General features: G+C 41.1%; 1 protein-coding gene across 1 annotated transcript in view; it reads right to left on the minus strand.

The window, feature by feature from the left end:
* LOC123959780 (voltage-dependent N-type calcium channel subunit alpha-1B-like) overlaps nucleotides 1–27,291 on the minus strand; it is a 69,804-nt gene that overhangs the window by 358 nt on the left and 42,155 nt on the right. The window contains exons 10-17 of the mRNA XM_046034060.1: nucleotides 24,474–24,546; nucleotides 24,269–24,386; nucleotides 24,045–24,112; nucleotides 14,145–14,251; nucleotides 8,300–8,365; nucleotides 4,180–4,215; nucleotides 2,543–3,328; nucleotides 1,469–1,662 (exon numbers count right to left, since the gene is read on the minus strand). Of these exons, the coding sequence (XP_045890016.1) occupies nucleotides 1,469–1,662; nucleotides 2,543–3,328; nucleotides 4,180–4,215; nucleotides 8,300–8,365; nucleotides 14,145–14,251; nucleotides 24,045–24,112; nucleotides 24,269–24,386; nucleotides 24,474–24,546 (1,448 nt within the window). The remainder of the gene's footprint in view (nucleotides 1–1,468; nucleotides 1,663–2,542; nucleotides 3,329–4,179; nucleotides 4,216–8,299; nucleotides 8,366–14,144; nucleotides 14,252–24,044; nucleotides 24,113–24,268; nucleotides 24,387–24,473; nucleotides 24,547–27,291) is intronic.

The following is a 27,291-nucleotide window of genomic DNA, read 5'->3' on the forward strand; positions in this document are numbered from 1 at the left end:
TCACTTACAGTAGTTTATAAGCTTATAATAATTCATTAATTGTAGATGCATTGTACATTAGGCTGCATGGTTGTGCTCTGTAAGTTAAAAACAGACAGATTTATTGTTTATTATGCAATGTCACAGTTTTATTTAGTTAACGTTACACTGGGTTTAAGAGTCTGGGGAGTGTGTTGACTTAGAGTATTTAATATGCCGTCAGTAACTGCATTGCACATTACATGGTTGTGCTCTGTAAATGACAGGTTACCATTACAGTATTCCTTAGCCTATAGCTACGCAGTTTTATAAGCAACCTGGATTGAACGCAGCAGGTGATACAACATTCGTAATAACCATGACAGACTTGATTTGGACTCTATCTCCAAGACTTGAGACTTGACTTGTGAGCTGTAAAATGTGATCATAGAGTCTCCAAAAGTAGAATGGGAAACAGAGTGTTCAGCTATCAAGCTCCTCTCCTGTGGAACCAGGTTCCAGTTTGGGTTCAGGAGGCAGACACCATCTCCACATTTAAGAGTAGGCTTCAGGTGATCCCTGGACCTTAGTTATGCTGCTATAAGCTTAGAGTGCCGGTGGATCTTCCTATATTGTTATTCTCTCTCTCTCTATCTGTATGCATTCTTATCCCATAAATGCTTGTTACTAACACCACTTCTTCCCTCTCCCGTAGCTTTCTCGTCCCTCTCCTCTCTCCTTCTGTAGCTTTCTGCAGGTACTTCTGGCTCTGGAGCTGTGGGGTCTGGATCTGTGGTTGCAAGCCACCTACTGCAGCCATGTTCCTCTTTGACACCCACTACTACAATTATTATTATTAGTCTTATTATTATTATTGCTATCATTACTACTATTATTATTTTTTTTATATTATTAGCACTCTATTTGCCATTACTATTATTTTACATCTCTGTGTGGTACATTGTGCTACTCTGTTTTCTTTCCTTCTGGTCTTCTTCAACCCAACTGCTCAAGGTTTCTGCCTGTTAAAAGGGAGCTTTTCCTTGCCACTGTCATCAGGTGCTTGCTCATGGTGGGAATTGTTGGAATAATATCAAAAAGAGTCCTGTCTAGACCTGCTCTATATGAAAGGTGCCCTGAGATAACTTCTGTTATTTGGCGCTACATAAATACAATTGTGTGACAACGCTAAGACCTGATGAATATCTACATATGCTTTCTGAAATAAATTTTCTTTGGGTGTGATTCTGGAACTGATAATGTCAGATTTCACCACCCCTTATGCACCTATACTATTTAATCTGCATGTGCAAATAGTAATCAACGCAAATACTCTTCATTTTAGAGGTACCTCACCGTCCTCTTATCATAGTAAGCAATATGTCCTCTGTATTTATCATACTGTACTTGGTTTAACTGGGTGTGGCTATGGAAAAGACCTTCAGTGACTGCCATGGAAGTAATTTAGTCACATTATGTGTGCATTCTGTAGGGCTCAGTTGGTACTGACTTTGTATAAGTGTGGTCTCTCCAGGTGGAGAAGTGATAGTCACAGGAGGAATTTGGATGGAGCTCTGGCCAGTTTGTCTGACGTTCCTCTGGTTGTCTGAGTCCTCTGGTCGGGCAGGAAGCCAGTTGCTCCCCCCAGGGCCCTGCTGGGGTGAGATAGCTAGGGACTCCCCCACTGAGTTACCAAACCTGTCCCTAGAACAGAGATACCATCTTAGATATTAATACACAGTATATTCTCATATTGCACACTGAATAAAGGATGTGGGTTACATGATGTTTGTGTCTCAGTGACATTTCATTTGACTTAACAAAGTCTGGTGGATCTGTCTGAGCATTAGTAGTAGTAGAAACACAATTTGAAGGGTCACTGTAAAAATATCGAATGTGAGAAATTTATAGTAAATCCAAACATAAATTATTTGATGATCTCTCTATCAGTGCCATTTTTATTTTCCTTAAAAAGGTAACTGTCCTCCAAAATTATTACAGTGATATAATTTGTTTTGTCTCTGTTCTCCAGCGCATTGGATTTGAAATCAAACAGTGACTATGAGGTACTGATATTCAGCTTTATAAACAGTGTTCCAATTACACTGTTGTTTTTGAAGTAGGAGGGCTTACATGGGGAACGTGGTTCATGAGATTGGTTACTATTACATTCACTTAAACCAAAATATACAGCAAAATACATGACAACAGCAGCTTACATATAGCAGTATGTATGCTGTGGCCAGTCACCCCGGCCAGATTTCAATAAACAATGCTTTGTAAGACATAATGACCTTTCCTGAGACCTTCTTCTGAGACAAGAGTTGCTCCTAAGAAGTGTCATAACATAGATTTAATGCCAAAGTACTTTCTTTAACCTCATAGTTATTGATTCAATAACAGTACAGTAGCTATACTTGATTCAATAACAGTACAGTAGCTATACCGTAGCTATAAGAGTACAGAGCTAAAAAACTGTCACAGTTCTAATTCTAACTGCACAGTATTATTAAACCGATGTGAAAAGAGTCCTGTAAAGTCACTGAACAGAGAAAAGAATATCGACTATGTACTTTATTTTTACCTGTGAGTGTGGGTCTTCTCTCTTTGGCTGGATTTCTCTCCTTCAACTGTGGATTGGCCCTTGGATCCATGAGTCCTATTTCTTCTCCTCTCTCCATTGGCATCACTGTCTCCTCTGGAATTCCTATCCCCATCCCTGTTAGAAGAACGTTCATCATTGTGGCGGGATCTTCGTTCTCCCCTCCCTCCACTGTTCACTATCCCATTGCCCCCTCGGGAATGCCGGTGTGAATGATGATGCCGATGCTCTTTCTCACTCGTGATTCCTCCACCTGCGTTGTTGTCCACCGAGCTCTGATGGTGATGCCTCCTGCCTCCCTCTCGACTGCGGGACCGCTCACTCTTCCCCTCTTTTTCCTTGCTGCCGTTGTAGTCTTTGAAGTGGCTGTGATGTACGTGGTGCAACCCGTCTTTACTGGTGTCACCGTTATCATTTGTCTCCTCTCTCATTCTGGCCCGGTCCCTGTCTCTGTGGCGGTGGTGTAGGCATGGCTGGTGAGTAACTGGAGGAGGGTCAGCAGTCTCGGCCTCCTCTGGCATGCAGGTCTTGTGATGGTGGCGATGGTGGCCGCCCAGCAAAGGTCCGTCACAAGGTTCAACAACCAGCGGCCGGTCAAGGTGGGTCTTCATGTCAGGCCGGATGTGGAGGGCCGAGGACATGCGGAGACGTTCTTCAGGCTCCAGCTCACTGTAGAGGGCCTCGCAGCTCGCCCGGTTCTGCCTCCTCAGCTGGTTGGCCCTCTGCTCCCACACTGACATCGTCTTCACTGACTTCTGCTGCTCCTTACTAGGGGAGGGGCAGAAAAAAACCAGACAAATCAAAACCACTGAGATATTATATAAAATACTGTGTGAATAATTGTTTAAACCCTCTACTTTGATGTCAATGGCTAACAGTTTGTCATTTCTAGGATATAAGAATTTCCAATGGATATACTTACAAGCATGATTTCCTTTTAGATGCGTCACATTCAGTGTGTATGTAATTTACTCTTCATGACTTCATGACACATAAAACCAGCAGTATGTTTCATCTTACATGGTGGCACACAGGCCCTACATTCTGAATTATTTACAGTATGGCCATGGTGCAATGGAGCTTTCAACACAGCAAACCACTGGTAAATTTATCAGTCTACTATGGAGAGAGCTCATCCATGGATATGCCTGAACGAAGGCCATTCATGACCACATTACCATGCTTTGACATGCTTTTCTGTCAATGTCTGTTTGTAATTCTTTAAAATGGCATAATGCATGTACTTTTGGTTCACTGTGAACTAAAAACAGTGCATTAACTGTGGGAAATTACATGTGAACAGCAAATAACTTTATCCCATGTTCTCAACGCTCCATCATCCTGCACTTGCATTCCTCGTACTCATTCAAAACTTCACAAGCAAGCACAATGCACTATACTCTTTAAGAACTAAAAGGCTGGAGAACATGGGACTTCACTTTCTGAATGAACAAAAAAGCCTGTATCTCTGTGTTTATCACAAAAATGCAGACAAGCTCTGTTATCTTTATGGAGACTTGCTTTCAAGAATCTAAATAATGAGAACATGATTATGTATGCTTTTAAGCATGTAAACATCATCATCGACCTATCGACCGCTAGCAGGCGGCTAGGTTTACCTCAGGTAGTGATGGCCGGGGGTGCAGACATAACTCCTACAAACACATAAAGGCAACAACATTGAAACAAAGAGGGAGAGAAGGAACTTCAAAAGAACACAAACATGTTATAGACAAAAGCACAGAGGGGGTCTATAAGCTTCAGAAAAATAATAAGGGTACAAACATGTACAGCAGAAAAGCAAAAATATACAAAAACCAAAAATACGATACTGTGCAAGAGTTTTAGGCAGGTGTGGAAATGCTGTAAAGTAAGCTGCCTTTCAAAAATAGACATGTTAATAGACTATATTTATAAATAAACAAAATGCAAAGTGAGCAAAGACCACCCTTTGCCTTCAAACAGCAACAGTTCTTCTAGGTACACTTGCACATAGCTACTGAACGAACTCAGCAGGTAGGTTGGCCCACACACCAGTGGCCAAGGCACCAGTGAGCCCTGTTTCTATTCAGGGGGTCAGTGTGTGGACATTGTGGAGGATTACAAATACCTGGGAGTGCACTTGGACAATAAACTGGACTGGGCCAAGAACACTCAAGCCCTCTACAGAAAGAGCCAGAGCAGCCTCTATTTTCTGAGGAGGCTGAGGTCCTTCAACATCTGCCGGACAATGCTGAGGATGTTTTATGAGTGTGGTGGCCAGTGCTGTCCTGTTTGCAGTTGCATGCTGGGACAGCAGGCTGAGGGTAGCGGATCCTAACAGACTCAACAAACTGATCAGCAAGGCCAGTGACGTTGTGGGAGAGGAGCTGGACTCTCTGTCGGTGGTGTCAGAGAGGAGGATGCTGTCCAAACTACATGTCATCTTGGACAATGTCTCCCACCCACTCCATGACGTGCTGCTCAAAAACAGGAGCACTTCAGTGCAAGACTCATCCCCCCAAAATGCACCACAGAGCGCCACAGGAAGTCATTCCAAACTTCATCAAACTTTATAACTCCTCCCTTTAAGTGTCTGACACACAGACACAATGTGTTAGTTTTAAACTGGACAATATTATCTGCGTTGTGCAATAACACCTTTTTAAATTACAATGTGCAATACACTGCTGCTACTATTTATTCATTATTACTGTTCACCATAACAATTTCTTAATCATGCAAATATTGTGCATATCCACACTCTATTTCTTATATTTTATATTTTTACTCTGATATTTATTTACTTCTCTATATACCACTATCTTTATTTATATTCCTTTTGCCCTTTGTGCAATGTGTGCAACTGTAACACAGAATTTCCCTTCGGGGATCAATAAAGTATTTCTGATTCTGATTCTGACATCTTGGAGAACTCCCCACAGTCCTTCTGTGGATTTAGGCAGCCTCATTTACTTCGCTCTCTTCATATAATCCCAGACAGACTGGATGTTGAAATCAGGGCTCTGTGGGGCCCATACCATCTCTTCCAGGATTCCTTGTTCTCCTTTACGCTGAAGATAGTTCTTAATGAACTCTCAATCAGATGCCTCTCTGGTGGTACTGCACGATGAGTAAGTTTCTGCCTATACTTCTCAGCACTGAGGAGACCATTCATTCTGACCAAATCCCCAACCTGTGTTTTTCTATGCATAGCTGAGTTGTGTGGCCTTCCATGTCGGAGGATTTTTGGCCGCAAGTCTTCCATTAAGGCCACTTCTTACCAGACTTCTCCAGACAGTAGATCGTGTACCAGGATCCCACTGTTTTCTGCAGCTCTGAGCCGATGGCACTGCTGGACATCTTTCACTTGCAAAGGGAAGTAAGCATGATGTGTCTTTCCTCTGCTGCAGTAAGTTTCTTTGGCCGACCACTGAATCTATGGTTCTCAATGTTGCCCGTTTCTTTGTGCTTCTTCAAAAGAGCTTGAACAGCATATCTGGAAACCGCTGCCTGCCTTGAAATCTCTGCCTAGGAGACCTTGCAGTAAAACTACCTTGCTATGGTCAGTATTGCCACGGAGAGTTGAGTTTGGCTGTTTGTCACCCAGTTGTGTTCCTTCTACACAGGTGTTTCTGTTTCAGTTATTCATTGTGTTTCAACCTACATATTGAATTGGTGATCATTACCACCTCTTTGGTATAATTGTTTAATCATGCACCTGATGATATGCCTACAAAATCCCTGACTTTGTGCAAGTGTTTCCAGAAGAACTGATGCTGTTTGAAGGCAAAGGGTGGTCACACCAAATATTGGGTTGATTTAGATTTTTCTTCTGTTACCTCACTTTGTATTTTGTTAATTGATAAATATAATTTATTGACTATTTTTGAAAGCTTACTTTAAAACATTAACAACATAAAAAATAGATAATAGAAAATAATGGAATAGTTACTAGTAACTAATAAATAAGTACTAGTAGCTTTTAAATAGAGACTACTAAGGAATACATATTAAAACAGCTTGCCATACAATTATTACTACAGTATTAAGGAGCAGTGGAATGTTTGGCTGGTCTGGCTTGTCTTACATAGGATTTATTTCATTGTTTCACTACAGGAAGCCATCTCACGGATTCTACTTAGAGAACAGGTGTTATGCAAGTAACCTAAAGTTGTCTCATAGTGTTTCTTTCAATATCTCACTACATGAAGGGTTGGGGTGGGTTGTCTCATACTAAGACATCTCACTTCTACTACTACTAACTGAAGATCAATTTACATACTTACAGGTCACATCTTTGATTGTATGTATGTGTGTGTCTTCGGAGCATCCGAACAGTGTAAAGCACTGGAGTTACAGCAAATTGCTATTATCTCTAAACTGCATTGCATCCAACCTGTCCATCTCTGATGTTTGAGCTACAAGTTTTTATTTAGAGAAAGTTTAAGTTATAAAAATGTGATTACAGTTCAAACAAATCCTCAAAATAGCACAACACTGTTTCATTGCCATTTAAAACCACAAATTTTGCAAGCAACAATATCCCCTAACGCTGCTTTATAACTGAATACTTGAAGGGAAATAAAAGTCAGTTCTTAGTGGGTTGTCTAAACTTTACTAATTAAAGTTGCTACAACATATATATAATGATGAAAACGAAGACCTAAAACGGAGAAGTTTGGAAACGCTGCCGACCCCGTTTTGCGTTTCAAAACTCCAGAGGGCGTTTTAGTGAAGACGGGCCAAAACGGAGGACTTTAGAAACGATGACGCAGCCGCTCACGCTCGGCTCTCTGATTGGGTCTTGCAAAGCAGAAACACGATGTTGCTGACCGGGTTTCTGACATATTTTTATTAAAATATTCTGTACCGTGCAAATCACACTCATCTGCCTACACTTGTACTGTGCATGTCGCCGTTTACTTTGCAACAACTCCCAGTCTGTTTTCTGACGCCACACTTTCGTGTTACATTAAGTTACAGCCCCAGCTCGTTATTGATCCATGCAAAAAAACTGGTCTGATGCTTAGTCGGTATTTATTTATTCTTTCACCAAATCTCCTGTTTACACTGGCACACGCATGCCCAGTGCACCTGAATGGGTCCTAGCTGTGCGTTGTCAGTGACACCTTGAGGACCAATTAAAAAGCTACTTAACAGCTTTCTATAAATGCTTCTTCTTCCTCTTTATCATGGTTATTAAGTTAGTATAGTGTTTCTGTTGCATGAGGATTGTTACATATAAATACTGAATATGGGAACTAACCAAAAGACCAAAACCAACAATGTGTTAGTTTGTCTCTCAAAAAGTTTTCACTTCCTTGCCCTGTCTGTGGTTCTCAGCTCCAAACCCATTGGTTTCTACTTAAAATGTAAATCTTTAAAAACATCTCACAAATATAAAGCTGACGTGACAGCAATAACAAACAATACATATTTAGAACCAGCATGGAAAAATGAACCACAGCTGCAAATATACATAACACATACAGTATGAACAATATCTTGATTTCGACCACAAACAGTCAGATACCATGATCACTGACAGACACTCTTGACACCTGTAGATCACAGAAAAATAATAAAAACAGAACAGGAATAGTAATACTGAACAGTTGGATGACAAATGGACAATTTACACAGAAGAAAGACATAATGATGACACCAGAAGAATACAGGGTTTGGCAGCAGAAGAAGATTGATGGGAGAAGGGTAATGGTAGGATTTTAAAATTGTAACAGAGAGGTAATAACTCACAGTGAGTTAACGCTGCAGATGGATGAGCTGCTAGAGTGCGCGTTACCTCGACTGCGTGTTAGAAAACTGCACATGCACAAAACAAAAATTGGGGAGGGGAAACATCATATTGGACGACATCAGAGAAACAAAAATACACTATTTGACATTTCTCTATCTTCTCTGTGTCCTTTAGCCTCCCATCACATTTCACTGCAATGGGCCGTCAAAGCTCCGAAACACAGACTGAGACTGAACCACCAAGGAAATGTCAGAAAAACTGACCATCAGGGACTGTCATAGTGACAGTTTACTTTGTTTTTTATTCTAAAATGGGCAATCATATTAAGTCCATATATGAGAGAATTGGGTTATAAAGAATTGTATTTATGTATAAACTACTGATGCTAAAAGCCAATTGTATTTTACTTATATTTGTAGAAGTAGAGCTGCTCTGGACACAAGAATATGGGTGGAGCTGAAAAAAAAAAACAAACAACATATACTATTTGGATAAATACTGAGGTCAGCCCAATAGCAGCAGCTAGTTAATGTCAGTTTGTGTGGTGACACAGAGTACATTGTTCTGCTATTGGCAATCCTGTCAAGTCCATGGAAATGGTCAATTGTACTGATGCAAGATCAGGTGAACTTGGCATCCTTTGATTCAAAACATGGTATAATGTGGCTTTACTGATGGCAAAATGGCCTGCCGTGTTTCTGTGTATAACAGAACTATTAGATTTAGATTTCATTTAACTGGCCCCACTTAAAGCTGGGGTAGACAATTTATTTCAGAAGCATTTTGTTATATTTGTTGAAATTATTATTACATTACAAATCTATCTAATCTGTCCATCTCAGTTGTTTCAGCTGCAATGCAGTTTTTATTTATTGAAAATTAAATTTACAAAAATGAGATTACAGACCAAAAAAATCCTCCAAATATTACAAAAGCAGTTTCATTGCCAATTAAAACCCCAAATTCTGTCTTTTAGGCAGTTAAACCTACAGTATCTGGCAAACAACCATATGTCCTAATGCTTTATAATTGGATTATTGGAGAGTGATGATGTGTTATCTGATCTGAGACTAGGACAGTAAACCCCCTCTTAAAGTGCAACTGATCTCAGATGTGGTTTAAATGGGCCAGAACTTCCGCTGACACTAAGATGATCTGTATTCCAAACCATTTATCTAGTAGCCTTTGCATTAGGTTTAGAGTAAGTGAACACAAACAGACCTGGTCTCTGCCAACTCCTGAGAAAAATAACTTTCTCTTTAGCTGCTAAATGCTACACTATTTTCACCAGCAAGTTGCTAACTTGGCCTGTCTGCTTTTTGGTGCTGGGCAGGTAATGTACTGTGGTTTTATCAGAGCTTTTTCACAAAAAACAGCTGCCTGTTGCTGTTGGAAACCAAATTGGTGAGAGTGGAGTATGATGACTGTAAAACCAAAACAATGATCTCGAAGATGCTTAAAAGCTCCACAGACCTCAGGGGAATTGCAGAGATGAGTGATGATTTTCTGAGTTTGTCACTACAAGCAACTCTTTTTACACACAGTCAGTGAATCTATTATTTTAAAGCAAGATGGTTGCCTCGGAGTTAGGTGCGCTTTGTTTTGTTTTGTTTTTGTGTGTTAACTTAGTTCGGCTGTGATTCCCAGAGCTCTTTCACCAGAGAAGAGCTCAACATCAGGGGAACCACTCCAGCGGATTTATTTCCCACTTTTCTGGCATCATCAGTGGAATTATTAGACATTTTGGTGAAGGGCTCTCTCATTGTTGTTAGACGAATGAAGCACCATAAGAGAGGGAAACCTATTTCTCTCCAACGTGCGCTCACTGTGCAACAAACTGGACGAACTTCAGCTACCGGTGGGGAAAAACAGAGACTTTTATTCATCTTCTGTTCTGTGCTTTACAGAGACGTGACTGTGTGGATCAATACTGGACTCTGCGCTGAAGCTGGCTGGCTTCCAACTCTACAGAGCGGACCACGACACAGAACCCTCCGGCAAAACAAAAGGTGGAGGTGTCTGTTTTTATATTAACAATGGCTGGTGTACCGACGTGACAGTGATTCAGCAGCACTGTTCTCCTAATCTGGAATATTTTATCATGAACTGTAAACCGTTTTACTCCCCCCGTGACTTTGCTTCATTCATTCTGGTCGGTGCACGCCAATGTGCACGACGCACAGCGCATGCTGGCCGACCAGATACTGTATGTGGAGCAGACAAACCCGGACTCCCTTGTCATTGTTCTTGGTGACTTTAACAAAGGAAACCTCTGCCAACAAGTGTCCAAACAGAGAGGGGAACACTTTGGATCACTGTTACACCAGAGTTACCAGTGCCTATCACGCCGTTACACGCACTCCACTGGGACACTCAATCTGGATGAGTTTACAGAGGCTGTGACATCCTACATCAGCTTCTGTGAGGACAGCTGGATTCCAACACGCACCAGGGTGAGTTATAACAACGACAATCCCTGGTTCACAGCTAAGCTCAGACAGCTGAGGTTGGAAAAGGAAGAGGCATTTAGGAGTGGGGACCGAGCCAGATTTAAGGAGTCAAAGTACAGGTGTAGCAAGGTGGAGCGAGATGCTCTCTCCAGCCATATGCAGAGAGACTACAACACCAGTTCTCAAGGAATGACTCTGCTTCTGTCTGGAGAGGATTCAGACAGATCACCAGCTACAGTTTTATTGTCGCTTTGAAAGACAATGGGACAGACTTGACACCATCCCCCGTCACACCACTGACCGGCCACAGTCCACCATCTCGTTCCCCACCTCCTCCCCCTCTCTTACCATCCCAGAGAGGGACGTCAACCGACTGTTCAGGAGGCAGAAACCTCGCAAAGCAGTGAGGCCGGTCTCCCCATCTACCCTGAAGCACTGTGCTGATCAGCTGATCAGCTGTGTTCACAGACATTTTTAACACCTCACTGGAGTCATGCCATGTGCCAGCCTGCTTCAAAGCCTCCACCATCATCCCTGTCACCAAAAAACCAAGGACCATGACTACAGACCCGTTGCCCTGACCTCTGTGGTAATGAAGTCTTTTGAGCACCTTGTGTTGTCACCTTAAATCCATCACAGACCCACTCCTGGACCCCCTGCAGTTCGCCTACAGAGCCAACAGGTCTGTAGCTGATGCAGTAAACATCGCCCTTCACTACATCCTCCAGCACCTGGACTCCCCAGGAACCTACACCAGGATCCTGTTTGTGGACTTCAGCTCTGCTTTCAACACCATCATCCCGGCCCTGCTGCAGGACAAGCTCTCCTAGCTGAACGTGCCCGACTCCACCGGCAGGTGGATCACAGACTTCCTGACAGACAGGAAGCAGCACGTTAAAATGGGAAAACATGTCTCTGACTCCAGGACCATCAGCATCGGTTCCCCTCAAGGCTGCGTTCTTTCCCCTCTTCTCTTCTCCCTGTACTCCAACAGCTGCACCTCCAGTCACCAGTCTGTCAAGCTCCTGAAGTTTGCGGATGACCATCTGGTGACCTGGTGCGGCCACAACAGTCTGGAGCTCAACGCTCTGAAGACAGTGGAGATGGTCGTGGACTTCAGAAAGAGCCCAGCCCCACCCTCCCCCATCATCCTGAGTGACTCCCCCGTCGCCACTGTGGACTCCTTCCGCTTCCTGGGCACCATCATCTCCCAGGACCTCAAATGGGAGCTGAACATCACCTCCCTCACCAAGAAGGCCCAGCAGAGAATGTACTTCCTGCGGCAGCTGAAGAAGTTCAGCCTGCCAAAGACAATGATGGTGCACTTCTACACCGCCATCATTGAGTCCATCCTCACCTCCTCCATCACCATCTGGTACGCTGCTGCCACTGCCAGGGACAAGGGCAGGCTGCAGCGCATCATTCGCTCCGCAGAGAAGGTGATTGGCTGCAATCTTCCATCACTTCAGGACCTGCACACCTCCAGGACTCTGAGGTGAGCAGGAAAGATTGCAGCTGACGCCTCCCATCCCGGACACAAACTGTTTCGGACTCTCCCCTCTGGCAGGAGGCTGCGTTCCATCAGGACCAAAACCTCTCGCCACAAAAACAGCTTCTACCCATCTGCAGCTAGCATCAACAAGGCCCAGGCCCCCCACTGACACCCCCCCCCTCCTAAAATCATATAAATGTCTCTGCACATGTAAATATCACTTCATGTTATATAATGCACGTACCTGGCACATTGCACACTGTTAATTTGTTGTTAATTGTAAATTGTTGTTGTTCCATTGTTATTTTTATTATTATTTTTATTTTTTTATATTGTCAGTTGTATTAATTTTCTCTTTCTATTTTTCTGTAACTTGCATTTGTTTATTACGTATTTTTATATTTCTACATCTATTTATGTCAACTGTATGTCTGTCTGCGTGTAGCACCTTGACACCAAAGAAGATTCCTTGTAGGTGTAAAACACTACTTGGCAATAAAGCTCCTTCTGATTCTCATTTAGTACAACTTTAAAGACCAGAATGAATAGGCCTTTTGAATAAGATCACTTGACCAAATGTAAAAAAATAATAAAAAATATTCCCACACTTACTAATTTATGTCATTGTCATTTGTCAGGATCTATTTACAAGAATCCTGAAAAGCTGATAAATTACAATGTACTTCATGTCCATCGTTTGAATGAGCCAGCGCTTTAAGATTAAATGTGTATATTTTTACTCCTTTTTACCAACCTCTGTCTTTGCCATTCAGATTTGCCACATAGGGTATCTACCATGTGGTCAAAAAGTGAGGTTCAGCTCCACCGCTAAGATTATATATGCCTCCAGAGCAACACTCGTTAAGTGTTACAAAAATGATGTACACCTGTTTGTTACAGGCTACAGAACAGTACACAGAACAGTATCTTTCATTCAGTGAGAAGGGTAACAAAGTATTTGAAATAAGAGTAAAACAATGTATATTCAATCCTAGTTGGAGTTACCTGGTTAAATAACGACCAATAAATATATGAAATATCATTTAACATTTTAATATACACTATCATATATTGCCTGGAAAATCTAAAGTTAGTCCATAATCAGCCTTGTGAAAGGGTCAATTTAATTGCTGGGATCTGTCTATCCTAATATCATACATGCTGAATAAGGGGGGTCTTAAGTGTCCATTCTGGTTTTGTGTAAAAAAACAAAAATACTGAATATCATAAACATAGTCTGCATTAAAAGCAAAAATATCTATCACTTCAGTTGTGAGTAGCATTTTGTCTGTTGATGTTTTGATTTTTCTTAAGGACCCTGCCAAAATCTACAATAGACATCATTTGGGAGAAAAGAATATGTGGTTGAAGAGATTAACAGTGACTCTCACTGGGACATTGTGAGAACTACACCCAGGGTCCTCTGGAGAAGAGCTAAATCTAACAGAGACCATGCATGAAAATATCAATGAAAGAACATTCTGATTAGGTTGTCTATGTTTGTGTAAATGCAGAAACAGGCAATCACAGAAAAAACAGGAAAAAGAACAACTATGTAGAGATTGTATATATTTAGGCTATAAGCATAATATAAATGCTATTTACCACAGCCTTGGCGGTGTGTATTATTGAACTGTTTAGTGCACAGCTGTTTTGTATTTTTGCCCTTTTATCTGTATTTGTTTACATTTTTTAGAAAGAAAAAAAAATCTGAGCACTGAATGCAAATTCTGCCAATTCAAGTGTATTGCCATATTGATGAACTGGTGTTTAGCATGTGAACATGTACAACAAAAGGTACCCAGAATTCCTGTGTGTCTTTCCTGTGGGTGTGTGTTGAGTAAGAAAAGAAAGAACAGGATTTCAGATATCCAGAACAAACATTAGAGGAGATTGACTTACGCTGTGATAGAAATGTTAGCGGCCGACATGGGGCTGACCTCCTTTACCTCCTTGGCCTTCTGGAGTGCAAGCTTCTTATTGATGGCCTCCTCCTGTTCCTCTTCATCCTGGACAGTATTTGCAAAAAGTGTGTGAATGAATCCAAAATTGAAACCTTAACCCTTAAGGAAGAGGGGTCAGTGCGCATGTATGGGTGTAGTGTGTCTCTGGGCCTTTGCGAAACTAGACCCTCGCCACTTCCACTCCGTCACGGAGTGAACTCTTGTCGGAGTCATCCCCCGCAGCCAAATCGAGCTCCCTAACCAGCGTAGGGTAAATACAGTGGCCAACTTTCGGACGAACTACACTCTCTCCCCAGCGTAAATAGGATCTGACGTTACCACTGCAATCACTGCTATAATATGTGTATCAAATAAACAGTTGTCTATGAAGATTCTCAGTCATCCAGGTCATAGTTATCCAACGAAGGTTAAAAATCAAGGGCAACTGGACTTGGTTGAAGATATTCCAGTATCTTCAACCAAGTCCAGTTGCCCTAAACAACAGTTGTATTAAAGTTCAAGATTGATGTTGAGGAAAAGTGTTTTTTGCTATAATAAAACTGAAACCATTTGTCACTTATTTTGTTTGTTCATGAACCAAATTATTTTGGTTAGATTTAGAATATTTCTGTAAGACTATGACTTTAGATATTTTCGAAAAATAAATATTATATTCTTTTATGAAAAGATATATATATATATATATATATATATATATATATATACATATTCATTGCAAAAGAAAAGCCTATATATTTGAACCTCTTTATCTTATATGAAAAATATTACATTCACAAATAGGCTACAACATTTCAAAATAAATCAAACATTATAATGAAGCATTTCATAAATCAGTTAAAATGTGTAAAGACTACTAGGCTATTAGAGTTTTGGAGGTATGATTTTTTTGGTCATTTGAATATTTAAGACCTGCATTTTTAATCCCTTTGTTTGTCCTTCATATCTAAAGACGAGGATGTTCAAATTTCTGTTTTTGTTCAAATGTACAACAATACCCAGGTTCCACACATGACTTAAGCGAATGACTAATCATTCATGCAGCAGACCTGGACACACCACCGCTCACTGAACAGAACTGCCTCACTGCCACAAACAACTGTCTCCACATGCTGGTATGTAAAGCCGTCTGCTTCCAGCACTGTTCCAAAGACTTCTATTCCTGTCATCATCATGCATAGACCAGTAAACCGAAATGTGCACATCCCACACAGAAATCATAGTAATCTTATAAGGATTAGGACAACTGCACCAACTCCAGCACCCAAAACAAACTCATTTAAAATGGCTCTGTTCAATGTGAGATCACTGTCAAGTAAAACTTTTATCTTAAATGATTTTATCTTGTCTGCAAATCTAGATTTTATGTTTTTAACTGAATCATGTTTGCAAATGAATGACTATAGTTAGCTGAACTGTGTCTGTCTCAATATGATTGTTTAAGTCAACCGAGGGTCAGTGCTCGTGGTGGTGGGCTAGTGAGCGTGTATAGGAAAAATTTTAAATGTCATCAAGTACGCTGTGATGAATTTAACTCCTTTGAAGTTCTCACTCTTAAACTTGGAGGGCTGCAACCAATCATACTTGTAATAATTTATTTACCGCCTGGAGGATTTTTATCAGAACTTCCTGAATTTTTATCTACTCTGGTTTTAAATTATGACAGAATTGTTCTTTGTGGCGATTTTAATATTCATGTTGATGACCCCACCAATATTAATGCAACTGACTTTTTAAATATGGCCACTTCTTCTAACTTCAAACAACATGTCAAAGGGCAAACACATAACCGTGGTCATACACTGGACTTGGTTTTTATCCTGGGTGCCAGCATTTCCTCTGTGGAATTAGTGGACATGACCATATCTGACCACAGACTGTTTTTAGCTGCGATTCGCCTGTTACTCATGCCGCCTCACCAAGCTCTGTGTGTTCTCGCATCTTTAATAAACAAAGTGTTTCAGAGTTTTGCACATTCTTTCAGAGCCAAAGCCAACACCTGTCTGATTCCAACACCAACAATCTGGTTGATCACTTCAATCATATCTGCTTGTAGTCACTAAATATTACTGCTCCTCTAAAGGCTAGGCCTACGTCTAAAGCTAGTAAGCAACCCTTTTAATAGTTTTAACCAGTTTTATCCCATCGGCTTGTCTGAGCTTTTAAAAACAGTATCACAAATGAGAGTGTCCTCCAGCCCACTTGATGTAATGCCTACAAAGTTTTTACTGAAAGTAATGGATTCTGTTGGGCCCCATTTGATCTCTGTTTTTAACAGCTCCCTATCTACTGGTTGTGTCCCTGATTATTTTAAAACGACTTGCGTGAACCCACTTTTAAAGAAACCTGGTTTAGATCCCTCCCTCCCACAAAATTTTAGACCAATTTCAAAACTGCCTTTTATTGCACTGTACTGGAAAATAACAAATTATTTGAAAAGTTTCAATCTGGTTTCAGGAAGTACCACAGCACTGAGACTGCCCTGCTTAAAGTCACCAATGACCTTTTAATGTCTGCTGATGAAGGTATGTGCTCAGTCCTGGTACTCCTGGACCTTAGCACTGCTTTTGACACCATTGATCACAACATCATGTTAGACAGACTGAGGCACTGGGTGGGGATCTCTGGTACTGCCCTAGAATGGTTTTCATCCTACCTGTCAAATAGGAAGTTTTGCGTGTCTGTAAACAACTATGTCTCTTCGTTCTGTCCAGTTAAATATGGTGTGCCTCCGGGGTCGGTCTTAGGACCCATTTTGTTTTCCTTGTATCTGCTTCCCCTTGAACATATTATCCATAAACATGGTATTTCTTTTCATATTTATGCTGATGACATACAAATGTACTTGCCCGTCAGATCCACAGACCCTGGAATGCTGAGTTCACTTAACAACTGCCTTTGTGAAGTTAAAAAATGGATGTCAAATAATTTCCTCCAGCTGAACTCAGACAAAACAGAAATCCTGGTCATTGGGTCCCAGCAGATGGCAACAAATACTGCCATCTGCTGGTTCCCTAGTAAATCACATTAAGTCTGTTGCAAAGAACCTTGGTGTTTGGTTTGATAGCAATTAAAATTTTGAGCAGCACACCACAAAGCTTGTTCAATCGTGTTTTTATCAACTTAGAAATATAGCAAAAATTCGATCTATGTTAACTTTTAAGGACACCAAGACCATTTTACACACCTTCATCTCATCACGCCTGGATTATTGTAACAGCCTTTTCACTTGTTTAACCCAAAGATCTACTGATCAACTCCAGACTGTCCAGAAATCAGCTGCCAGGCTTTTAACCAGAACAAAGAATTATGACCACATTACCCCTATTTTAGCTTCATTACACTGGCTCCCAGTTTGTTTTAGAATTGACTTTAAAATTGTATTGATACTTTTCATGTTCATACTTTTCAGTTGGCCAACATGTCTAAAAATCCTTTTTTTGTATTGTTCTTAAGTAATATTCTAAATTTTCGGAGATACTGAATTTGGGATTTTCATTAGTTGTCAGTTATAATCATCAAAATCAAAAGGAATGAACACTTGAAATATATCAGTCTGTGTGGAATGAATGTATACATTATACAAGATGTCTATGAAGATTCTCAGTCATCCAGGTCATAGTTATCCAACGAAGGTTAAAGTCAAGGGCAACTGGACTTGGTTGAAGATACTGGAAGACGTTTTGTCCAAAACACTACCTAATCCAAAAGACTTCTTCAGTTCTGACTGACTGGCAGGGAAACTCAGCTATTTGACCTCAGTGGGGTTGTTTGCCAGGATCGATACTGCTGGTTCGTTAGTGTTCCTGGTTGCTGTAACGACAGTCGTTACAGTCGTTAGGACTACCCGAGGCCAAGACTGAATGACCATCGTTGGTATCTTCACCTGAGGCCAATAGGTTACGTTTGTTGAGTTTCCTGGGAAGTGATGAAAGGACAGCATTGTAAGCAGGGGATAAGTGGGGGCGTAGACCCCCTCCTCTGTTCAATGACGGCTTCTCGACCCGGGTGTAGATGGCTTCCTTCCATCCATCTTCTCTGTCTAAAATGTGCACCTGGTGGTCCTCAAACGAGTGTCCTCTGTCCTTCAGATGTAAGTAGACTGCAGAGTCTTGACCTGAGGAGTTGGCCCTTCTGTGTTGAGTTGAGTAGTGGTTGTTTAGTCTCCCCAATATACAGGTCTGTGCATTCCTCACTGCATTGGACCGCATACACTAGCACTAGAAGAACTGAAGAAGTCCTTTGGATGAGGGACGAAACGTCTTCCAGTATCTTCAACCAAGTCCAGTTGCCCTTGACTTTAACCTTCGTTGGATAACTATGACCTAAGAATCTGCATAGACATCTTGCTAATCATTTTGGGATGAACACTCTCAGATTGGTACGGGAGTATGAAAGGACAGCCAGGAAAATTGCAGACTACAGCAACCATCTACGATTTAACCTGAGATGCCGACAACACAAACTTATTCCCAACAGCCTACACTTAGGCTCCACGGTGAAAGGACACAGAGCCGGAAGAATCCTGGAGAAAGCGCAACACCAGCTACTGAATGAGAGAGTGAGACAGATACTACCATTGAAGCCCTGAACAAAGAATTGGACAACATACACCACAAACTAGAAACATATCTGCCCAGGACAGCACTGGAAAAGGTCATGGACTTCATCAAGAAAGCACAGCTATCTCAGCACAACAAGAGCAAAGAAAGACAGACCCGGAAATTTCAAAACCTACAGTCCAGAGCGAGCTGCACTAACAGAACAGGAGAATTGTCTTGGAGGAGAAAGGACAACAACCCCACAACACATGAAACAGACAACAGATGGGTGAAAACCTGTCAGATAGGGAAATCACCCAACCAGAGAAAGACGTTCTGGCCAAAGGATTAAACTTTTCTATTACACCACAGCAACTACCTATAGTAGACCCCATCACAGCCACAGAATCGGCCATTAGGAAAAACAAATTAACAGAAACAGAAGCGGAACAGCTCAGAGTCCTTCCAACCTCACCATCCAAGAAAGGAAGGCCATCACATCTCTGAGCAAGGATCAAAACATCACTATCCTACCTGCTGACAAAGGAAGATGAACGTTAGTCCTCAACACAGCAGACTACCAGAACAAAGTCAACACACAACTAATGGACACAAACACATATGAGACACTGAGACGAGACCCAACCAGCGGATACAAGAAAAAGGCCATAGAATGTCTACAACAGCTACAGAAGGACAACACCATCAACCGTGAACAATATTACCGTTTGTATCCTGGAGAAGCCATTCCATGCATTTATGGACTACCCAAGATACACAAAGAAGGAGCGCCACTTAGGCCGATTATCAGCAGCATTAACTCGCCTACAACATTGCCAAACACATTTCTACCATCTTAGCTCCTTTGGTGGGAAACACGCCTCACCACATCCAAAACTCTATTTACTTTGTAAACAAAGTTTAAGGACTAAAACTGGATCCAGATGAAACCATGGTATCCTATGACGTGACTTCTTTGTTCACCTGCATCCCCACCCTAGAAGCAGTAGAAACTGTAAGGAAACGGCTAACACAAGACAACACCCTGGACAACAGAACTAGCCTCAGCCCTGACCAGATCTGTAAATTACCCGACCTCTGTCTAAACACCACCTATTTCCAGTACAACGGGGGATTCTACAGACAGAAGCATGGCTGTGCCATGGGCTCACCGGTATCCCCGATTGTGGCAAACATCGACATGGAAGAAGTGGAGAACAAAGCCCTCAACTCCTTCAGAGGAACAGCACCGAGACACTGGTACAGATATGTGGACGACACCTGGGTCAAAATTAAAAGCCAGGAAGTGCAAGCTTTCACAGAACACATCAACTCTGTGGACAGTAATATCAAGTTCACACGAGAAGATGTTCACAACAACAGTTTGGCCTTCCTGGACTGTGCTGTACACATTGAAGAGGACAGGAGCCTGCAGATTGGTGTTTACAGAAAACCCACACACACAGACCAATAACTACTGTTCGATTCACACCACCCACTGGAGCACAAGCTAGGGGTCATGAGAACACTGCACCACAGAGCGGAAAACATACCAACAAGCGCCCAAGCCAGAGAGAAGGAACCGAACCACCTGAAGGGGGCACTTACAGCCTGTGGATACCCTAAATGGACCTTTTTGAAAACAGCCACAAGATCCAAGAAGAACAAAACTACAGGGGAGGAGGAAAAGAAGGTCAAACGCAACAACATTGTGATTCCATATGTGTCTGGAGTATCAGAGAAACTCAGGAGGATTTTTAACAAACACAACATCCCTGTGTTTTTTAAACCCAAGAACACACTAAGACAGATACTGGTACACCCCAAAGACCGCACACCCAAACACAAGAAAAGCAATCTAGTGTATGCGGTCCAATGCAGTGAGGAACACTCACCATGACTGTACTAGTGCTGTATTATTCAGAAGTGAATGTAGTGTAGCCATTGGGAGAATGACTGTGGTCTCGCTGGGTGTTGACCACTGCTGTTATTCTTTCAATGTAAGGTTTGACTACTAAATGTTTAATAAGTGTTTACCAACTAGTATTTTATTCTTATATTCTGTGTTACCAACTAGTATTTTATTCTTATATTCTGTGTGTTATTCATGAACCTGTTCCTTTTCAATATGCCAACATGTGCAGAGCAGCTGCTCAGGCAGCGCAGGCAAAACCTAGCCAACCCTAACATACACAATGGTAGTAAGGCACCTGCTGTAAGTCACGTATGCCAGGCCTGAGATCATGGCAAACTGTGGCCAAGAATGAGATCATGACACATTGTGATTAATGGCGCCTGGTACTGCAAGGTACGGCCAGGTACTGCAAAAAAACCAAGCTTTGCACTGCAGAAACTAAACTTTGTATGAGACATGGCACACTCATGGTTGGCATTGTTGAATCATGTTATTCCTTATTGAATCATGTTATGCATTTATCAAGTATGTTATTCCTTATTAATTCTTTTAAAAAATACAATTGTAAGTGTTTAAGTTTTAATGGTGTCAAATTATGCCTGTATAACTTTTAAAAAATAAGGTGAGACTGAAGTTGAAACATATTGGTGAATTTCTAGTCCAGTAATGTCAAAAATATAAAGAAGGATAAATTGTATCAATAAGTATGCTAAATAACAGCTAAAAAGTGGTAATTGTGACATTAGTGAAAGGGTTAAATTGGTAAAACGGTACGTAAAAATGGCCACTAGATGGCAGCAGAGGATAAGAAATTCACCAATGGAAGGGAGTGGTCAGCGAACACTGTAGGTGAAGTTAAGGTGTAACGCCCACCTGGAAGGAGGAGATAAGGTGTAACGCCCACCTAAAAGGTGGAGTTTAAGGTGAATATAAGGCGATGTTCGCTGACCAGCAGCTCAGTTACATCCTGTGACTTGCAGGGATGTTACTTGGGTTTACTTGTCCTTTATTGGAATAAACTCTTTTGCACCGACTCTTGACCGTCTCCAGTGAAGTTTTTGAATATGCAGTTATTGACTAAAGAAGAAAGTAATTTTTACTGAATTTAATATGTTGGTTAGGGTAGGGACCAGGCCTTCCACTGGCCCGGCCTGTCCTTATTTCCGACCCGACAACAGGACTTGGTAAAAGTTGGGACTGCTGCGCAGAACCCTGCCATCAAGGACGGAGCCTGGAAAGCCCACAAAGATATCAAAGAATCTGGCCCTAGCATCACAGATGGCCTGCATCTGTATGGAGAGGAACAACTTGTTTATGTAGTCAGTTTGGTGTTGGTTCCCTGGGGCTTGAATTCTAATGTGGCATCCATCTATGGCTCCAGCAGCATGGTATGATGGTAAGGAGATTAAAACTGACAGCTTGGCCTTTATTCTATTGCTCACCCTGTGAATCATGTCGTGTACTGTGCTTTTGGGGATCCCAAATGCCGATGCCACCGCAGACAGGGACAGTCCATGGGCCAAGCTGTACATGAACACAAGTACCACATGAACACAACACCCAGCCCCAACCGTGATCTTGTGGAGAGACTATTAGGTGCATGAGGTTCCTCATAGTTATTCTGGTGACCCGAAAATCCCTCCTCAGGCACATATTGAGTTTTCCACAGAATGCCATGATTGGGGTGGTTGCATTCAAATGTATGTACTGACCCCTGGTTTGCTGTGGGGGGGACACATAAGAGACAATTGTGTGACAAATTGTGCTTATGGACACTTAGTATTTATATATACACATATTTTTATGTATTTTTAAATCTATTTATGTCAACTGTATGTGTTCTGTATGTCTATGTGTAGCACCTAAGCACCATAGCAAATTCCTCCTATCTGTAAAATACTACTTGGCAATAAAACTCTTTCTGATTCGGATTAAGTCAATGTGATATGCATAATCCTTTCAAATTTGCTGCTCTAACATCCTTCAACAATATTATCGTGGTCTTAGCCATCATGGTGAAAGATATTTTACACAATAGAGAAATTACTCCAAGCAACCTCTAATTGTCACCCATGACAAGTGGTGTAGACTAGTGCATTTGCAATGGAAAAATGCCTTTAAAGGCAGCCTACTTACTTTGACATTTATTGAATAAGCCAACATAATGCGCTATGGGATGTATTTATCAAAGGTCACTAAAAGATAACTAATAGCTGCCATGTATTTAGAACTGACTGTGGCCTGAAATGCTACACTCGAGATCTTGGCTCGCAAGACTGACAGAGCTTCTGATAACTAAGATGACTCAAAAACACAAAAATCATACAGCCTACTATATAACCCTTATATAGGCTAATGCATTTGAAAAATTAAGAAAAAAAAAGACACTAGCCTACCTTTCGCTGTCATATCAACGCCAAAAGGCGCCTCAAGACATCTTCATCGTCTCATGGATTGCAGTTTTTCATTTTCCAACATCTGGTGGATTACAGCCGCTGTTGCTGCTCCTGCCAGATGCTGTTTGGAAATCATACCGACATACTGTTGCGTCAGATCCTAGTTCCGCTAGTGAGAGGGAAAGAGGGAAGTTCATCCGAAAGTTGGCTGCAGTTTTACACCCTCTGCGTTAATTAAGGGAGCTCGATTTGGCTGTGAGGGTGACTCCCACCAGAGTTCACTCCGTGTCGGAGTGGAAGTGGCGAGGGTGTTGTGCCGATTTGTCCGCACCTCGCGGGACGTTCGGATCATTTATCACCATTGATGAACCACACAAAAAAATATTATATTAATGTACAGTGAAAGTTACACTGACTAATAAACAGACACTGCAGGTCTGCAGCTTCTCAAGATAAAAACGGAGCTACCATAGGTAACCCCCCTGCAGCGTGCAATCGCTGCCACACAGACACACATGTGATTTGACCATCAGTCGACTATAGGCAAGACTTGACAATTCTGATTTGACTATGTAAATCCTTAGTTGGGGACAGCCCTACAGTAAGTCCTTTCAAGATGAGAATTATCTATGGAGAAGTTGGTTCTTTTATCCACACTGATAGCAAAATCATCAATACAGAATGCCCAGTAGATTTGAGCAACCAGGAGATTTCATCTAATGTGTACACACTTAACAGAGCTAACACGGTTGAACTATTTTTGGTGCTCCACCAGGGTGGGGACTAATAGCACTTATTGTGTGCAATTATTGACATGCTGCATACATCGTAATGATGAAAGGAGTGTGTGATTGGTCGTGTGAAAATTCACTGTCTTGTCAAATAGGGGGATAAAAGGCCAAGGTCATGTGGGATTTGATTTAAGGTCAAACACTTTAATTCCTGAATTCTGTGGGTAAGATTGTGCTACTTTGTAAATTGCTATGTACCTTAGTGAGCTCTTGGGCATTTGCGAGGTTATCAACAGCAATCGCCAAGAACACGTTGAGGAGCGTGTCTTGTTATTTGTGGTTTCAGGAAAAGATCAAATGATTGATAAACACAGAATCAATATTTACAACTGCAGCTGTTCTTTAAATAAGTGGTACATTCTTTTACAGTGCCGCCTGATAGCCACAAAGTTGAATCGATTCGGATCAATCCAAAAGGATACAGTTTCCAAAGAGAGTGAGGACGATGAAATAAATGGAGGAGAACATTCCCCCATGAACACCCCCCTGTGATTCGATCCCATGGTACATCACTGCATTCCAGTCCTCCCCAGTTAGGATCTGCAGGGGAGAGACAGGCTGTTTTTTTAGGCTAGCTCAGTGGTATAAGCAGATCACAAAATAAAGCATGATGGAATTGATCTTTACCTGGAAGACGGTGAGAATTGCTGCTGGGAATGTGTCAAAATTGGTTGTCGGCGTTTCGTCTTCAAAATTAAATCTGCAGAGAAAAAATTCTTTGAATGTAATCAAGCTTCAAAGCAACAACACAGTCAGTCCACCTGTATACTGGGACCAAATTACATCTCATCCCAATGTGAGAGATGTAGATAGGAGGTTGGAATGGCAGCAGAATTTGTCTTGTGCCTTCCAAAACTCCATGACAGCTTTTCTCATTAAAAGACAACCACAGAAAGCAGAGAGGAAAACCCGGATGGGGATATTTCAGGAACCTGAAAAATATTTTCAAGGACTTTTCAATGGGAAGAACCGTATTGAGTGTGCTCTGTTGTAGCCAGGGGGCTCTTTAGGCTCTTTGAAATCAGTTAAATTTTTTCCCACATTTTTATGAATTCTGTGTTTTACAACTTAAGTACAGTGTGCCCTACTGGTTTGATGTTTTGATGTTGTTTGATGAAAAAGTAATTGTGGTAACTCAACTCCACATTCTCAGATCTTTTCAAGAGTCTTGGCAACAAAGCAATTCAAAGCGCTTTACACAAAACCTAAAAGCAACATACAATTGCTTACATAAAAAGGACATTTAAATACAATTAAAAAGAGTGAATTAGAAAATAAAAACAAGATAAAGAGGAGAGTAAATGCCTCAAATTTCATTTAAAGGTTCAGTGTGTAAGTTTTAGTGGCATCTAGTGGTGAAGGTTGCGAATTGCAACCAGCGGTTCATGGTGCATTCACGTTATCCTCGGATGGTCCCATTTCCCTAGTTCACAACTCACACAGTGAAGTCGTTCTTCTGGCTTCACTGTGTGTTCATGTGCTCTTAAGTCGGAATGTGGAATCGACACGGACACTACTACAAAAATTGGACTAGCATTATCAGAGCATATAACCAACACGCAGACATCTAGTTCACTCTACATGCACAGCAAACTAACCGTTACAACCATATTACAAATGAAATGTTTGCAAAATATGTATATGTAATACGTGATTTTGCACGAATCAAAGTACTGTATACTTCTTTATGTCCCATGTACACTTAATTTCTCTTTTTGCAATAAAGACTAAAGGAGGAAAAAAAAGTTTCTGATTATTCCGACATCACATGAATGCACCATCAGTCACCGCTCACCCCTCCCTTTCCAAGCAAGCTAAGGTTTGTCATACTGCACATTGCTGCAGCTCCTCTTTTCACCCTGTGTGTTGCTTCGTTTTAGCTATGGAGTGATACATCTTGCCTCTACATGATCTTTGTTGGGAGTTCACATGCACAGTTCAAACACAGGAAAAAGCCAAAAAGCATAATACCATCTCTTTAAGACATCATTGTGCTGCATCTCCTACTGCGATTTAATGGCATTATTAGCATGAACGTTTTGAAAACAATTTTGCCAAAGCGTCCAAGTACAAACAGATCAAATATTTGGACAATATTCAAATAGTACTACTAAAAAACACAAATAGTAATATACATAGTAATATTATAAATACTATAGATAAAATACAGTATATAACAACAAAACCGTCCACATGTACTGTATGTGTTCATGTAACTTTGTATGTCAAATTCAGTGATGTGTCGTCCTTATTCTATGGCTAGACTCACGGAGTCTGTTTTTGATCAGGATCTGTCTATGCTTTGTATCTCTGACATCTTTTGTAAACTTAATAATCTGCTTTTACCCCGATGAATGGTTGGAAAGAAGTGCTGGTCTGAGGTTGAACAATTGTGTGTGTTTATTTGATCAATAACTCTCAGTACCAGCTTGCAGAAGGGACACTTCTGGGGTTTCAGTTCTTCAGTTTGTAGTGCCTGAAATCTCAGTGTGTCACCTTTTTTTAATGTTAAGAATTAAAAGGGTAATTGATATTTAATAATCTCTCTCTCTCTCTCTCTCTCTCTCTCTCTCTCTGTTCAAAGAGAGCTTGTATTTCTGCTGTATTTCTAAACAAAAGACAAACAAACAAGATGCTGTTGTAACTAAACTATACTAACTAAACTACATGTACCAAACTTGACATGTCTGAACTCCTTTGCAAAGGGCCCGATACTCGTGAAGTTTCCGAGCTGAGCCAGCCAACCTCCAGTGATAAGAACACAAGAAGCCAGAAGGTAGCTCTGTAATTAATGCAATTTTGGTTACTTCCGATTGACTTGAAATTTCTCACACAATTCGAACTCAATGTTCTCAACAAAAACTTGGACTATAAAGGTCCTCCAATATGAATTTTTTAGTAATTATTAACACTAAATCTGGGATACAGCACTGCAGGACTGATATACTATTCTAAGTAAGGTTGCACGATTAATCTAATCCCAGTTACAATGGCAATGTCACCCTGTGCGATTGCATAACTGCAAAAAGGATGCAATTTAATTAAACAAGTGTGTGTGCGTGTCACTCTTATCACTGTGTGCTCTGCAGACTGTACATTATCCATACCCACACAGGGCTGCACAGTTCGACGATTTCACTCGCATATGCCTCTAAAAATAGATACTGGCAAACCGGAAAAATGTTTCACAAGCAAAGTGTGAGATTAAAGACTACAAGCTACCATGCTTCAAAATAGCAAACTGCACATTGGTCTTCAATAGAGGCACACATTTTTGTACTATAAATTGGACTGATCTTCTTTACCAACTGTTACCCTCTGATTGATTTCTTTTCACACGCTATTAGTGTTTTGCAGCTTCTGACTGGATAGAACGGAACAGAAAAGATTGTGTTATGTTTTTTTTATAATTGACAGTTTAGTAAATTTTGAGAGACTAAATTAG

Source organism: Micropterus dolomieu, linkage group LG21, assembly GCF_021292245.1.
Source record: "Micropterus dolomieu isolate WLL.071019.BEF.003 ecotype Adirondacks linkage group LG21, ASM2129224v1, whole genome shotgun sequence".
Lineage (NCBI taxonomy): Eukaryota > Metazoa > Chordata > Actinopteri > Centrarchiformes > Centrarchidae > Micropterus > Micropterus dolomieu.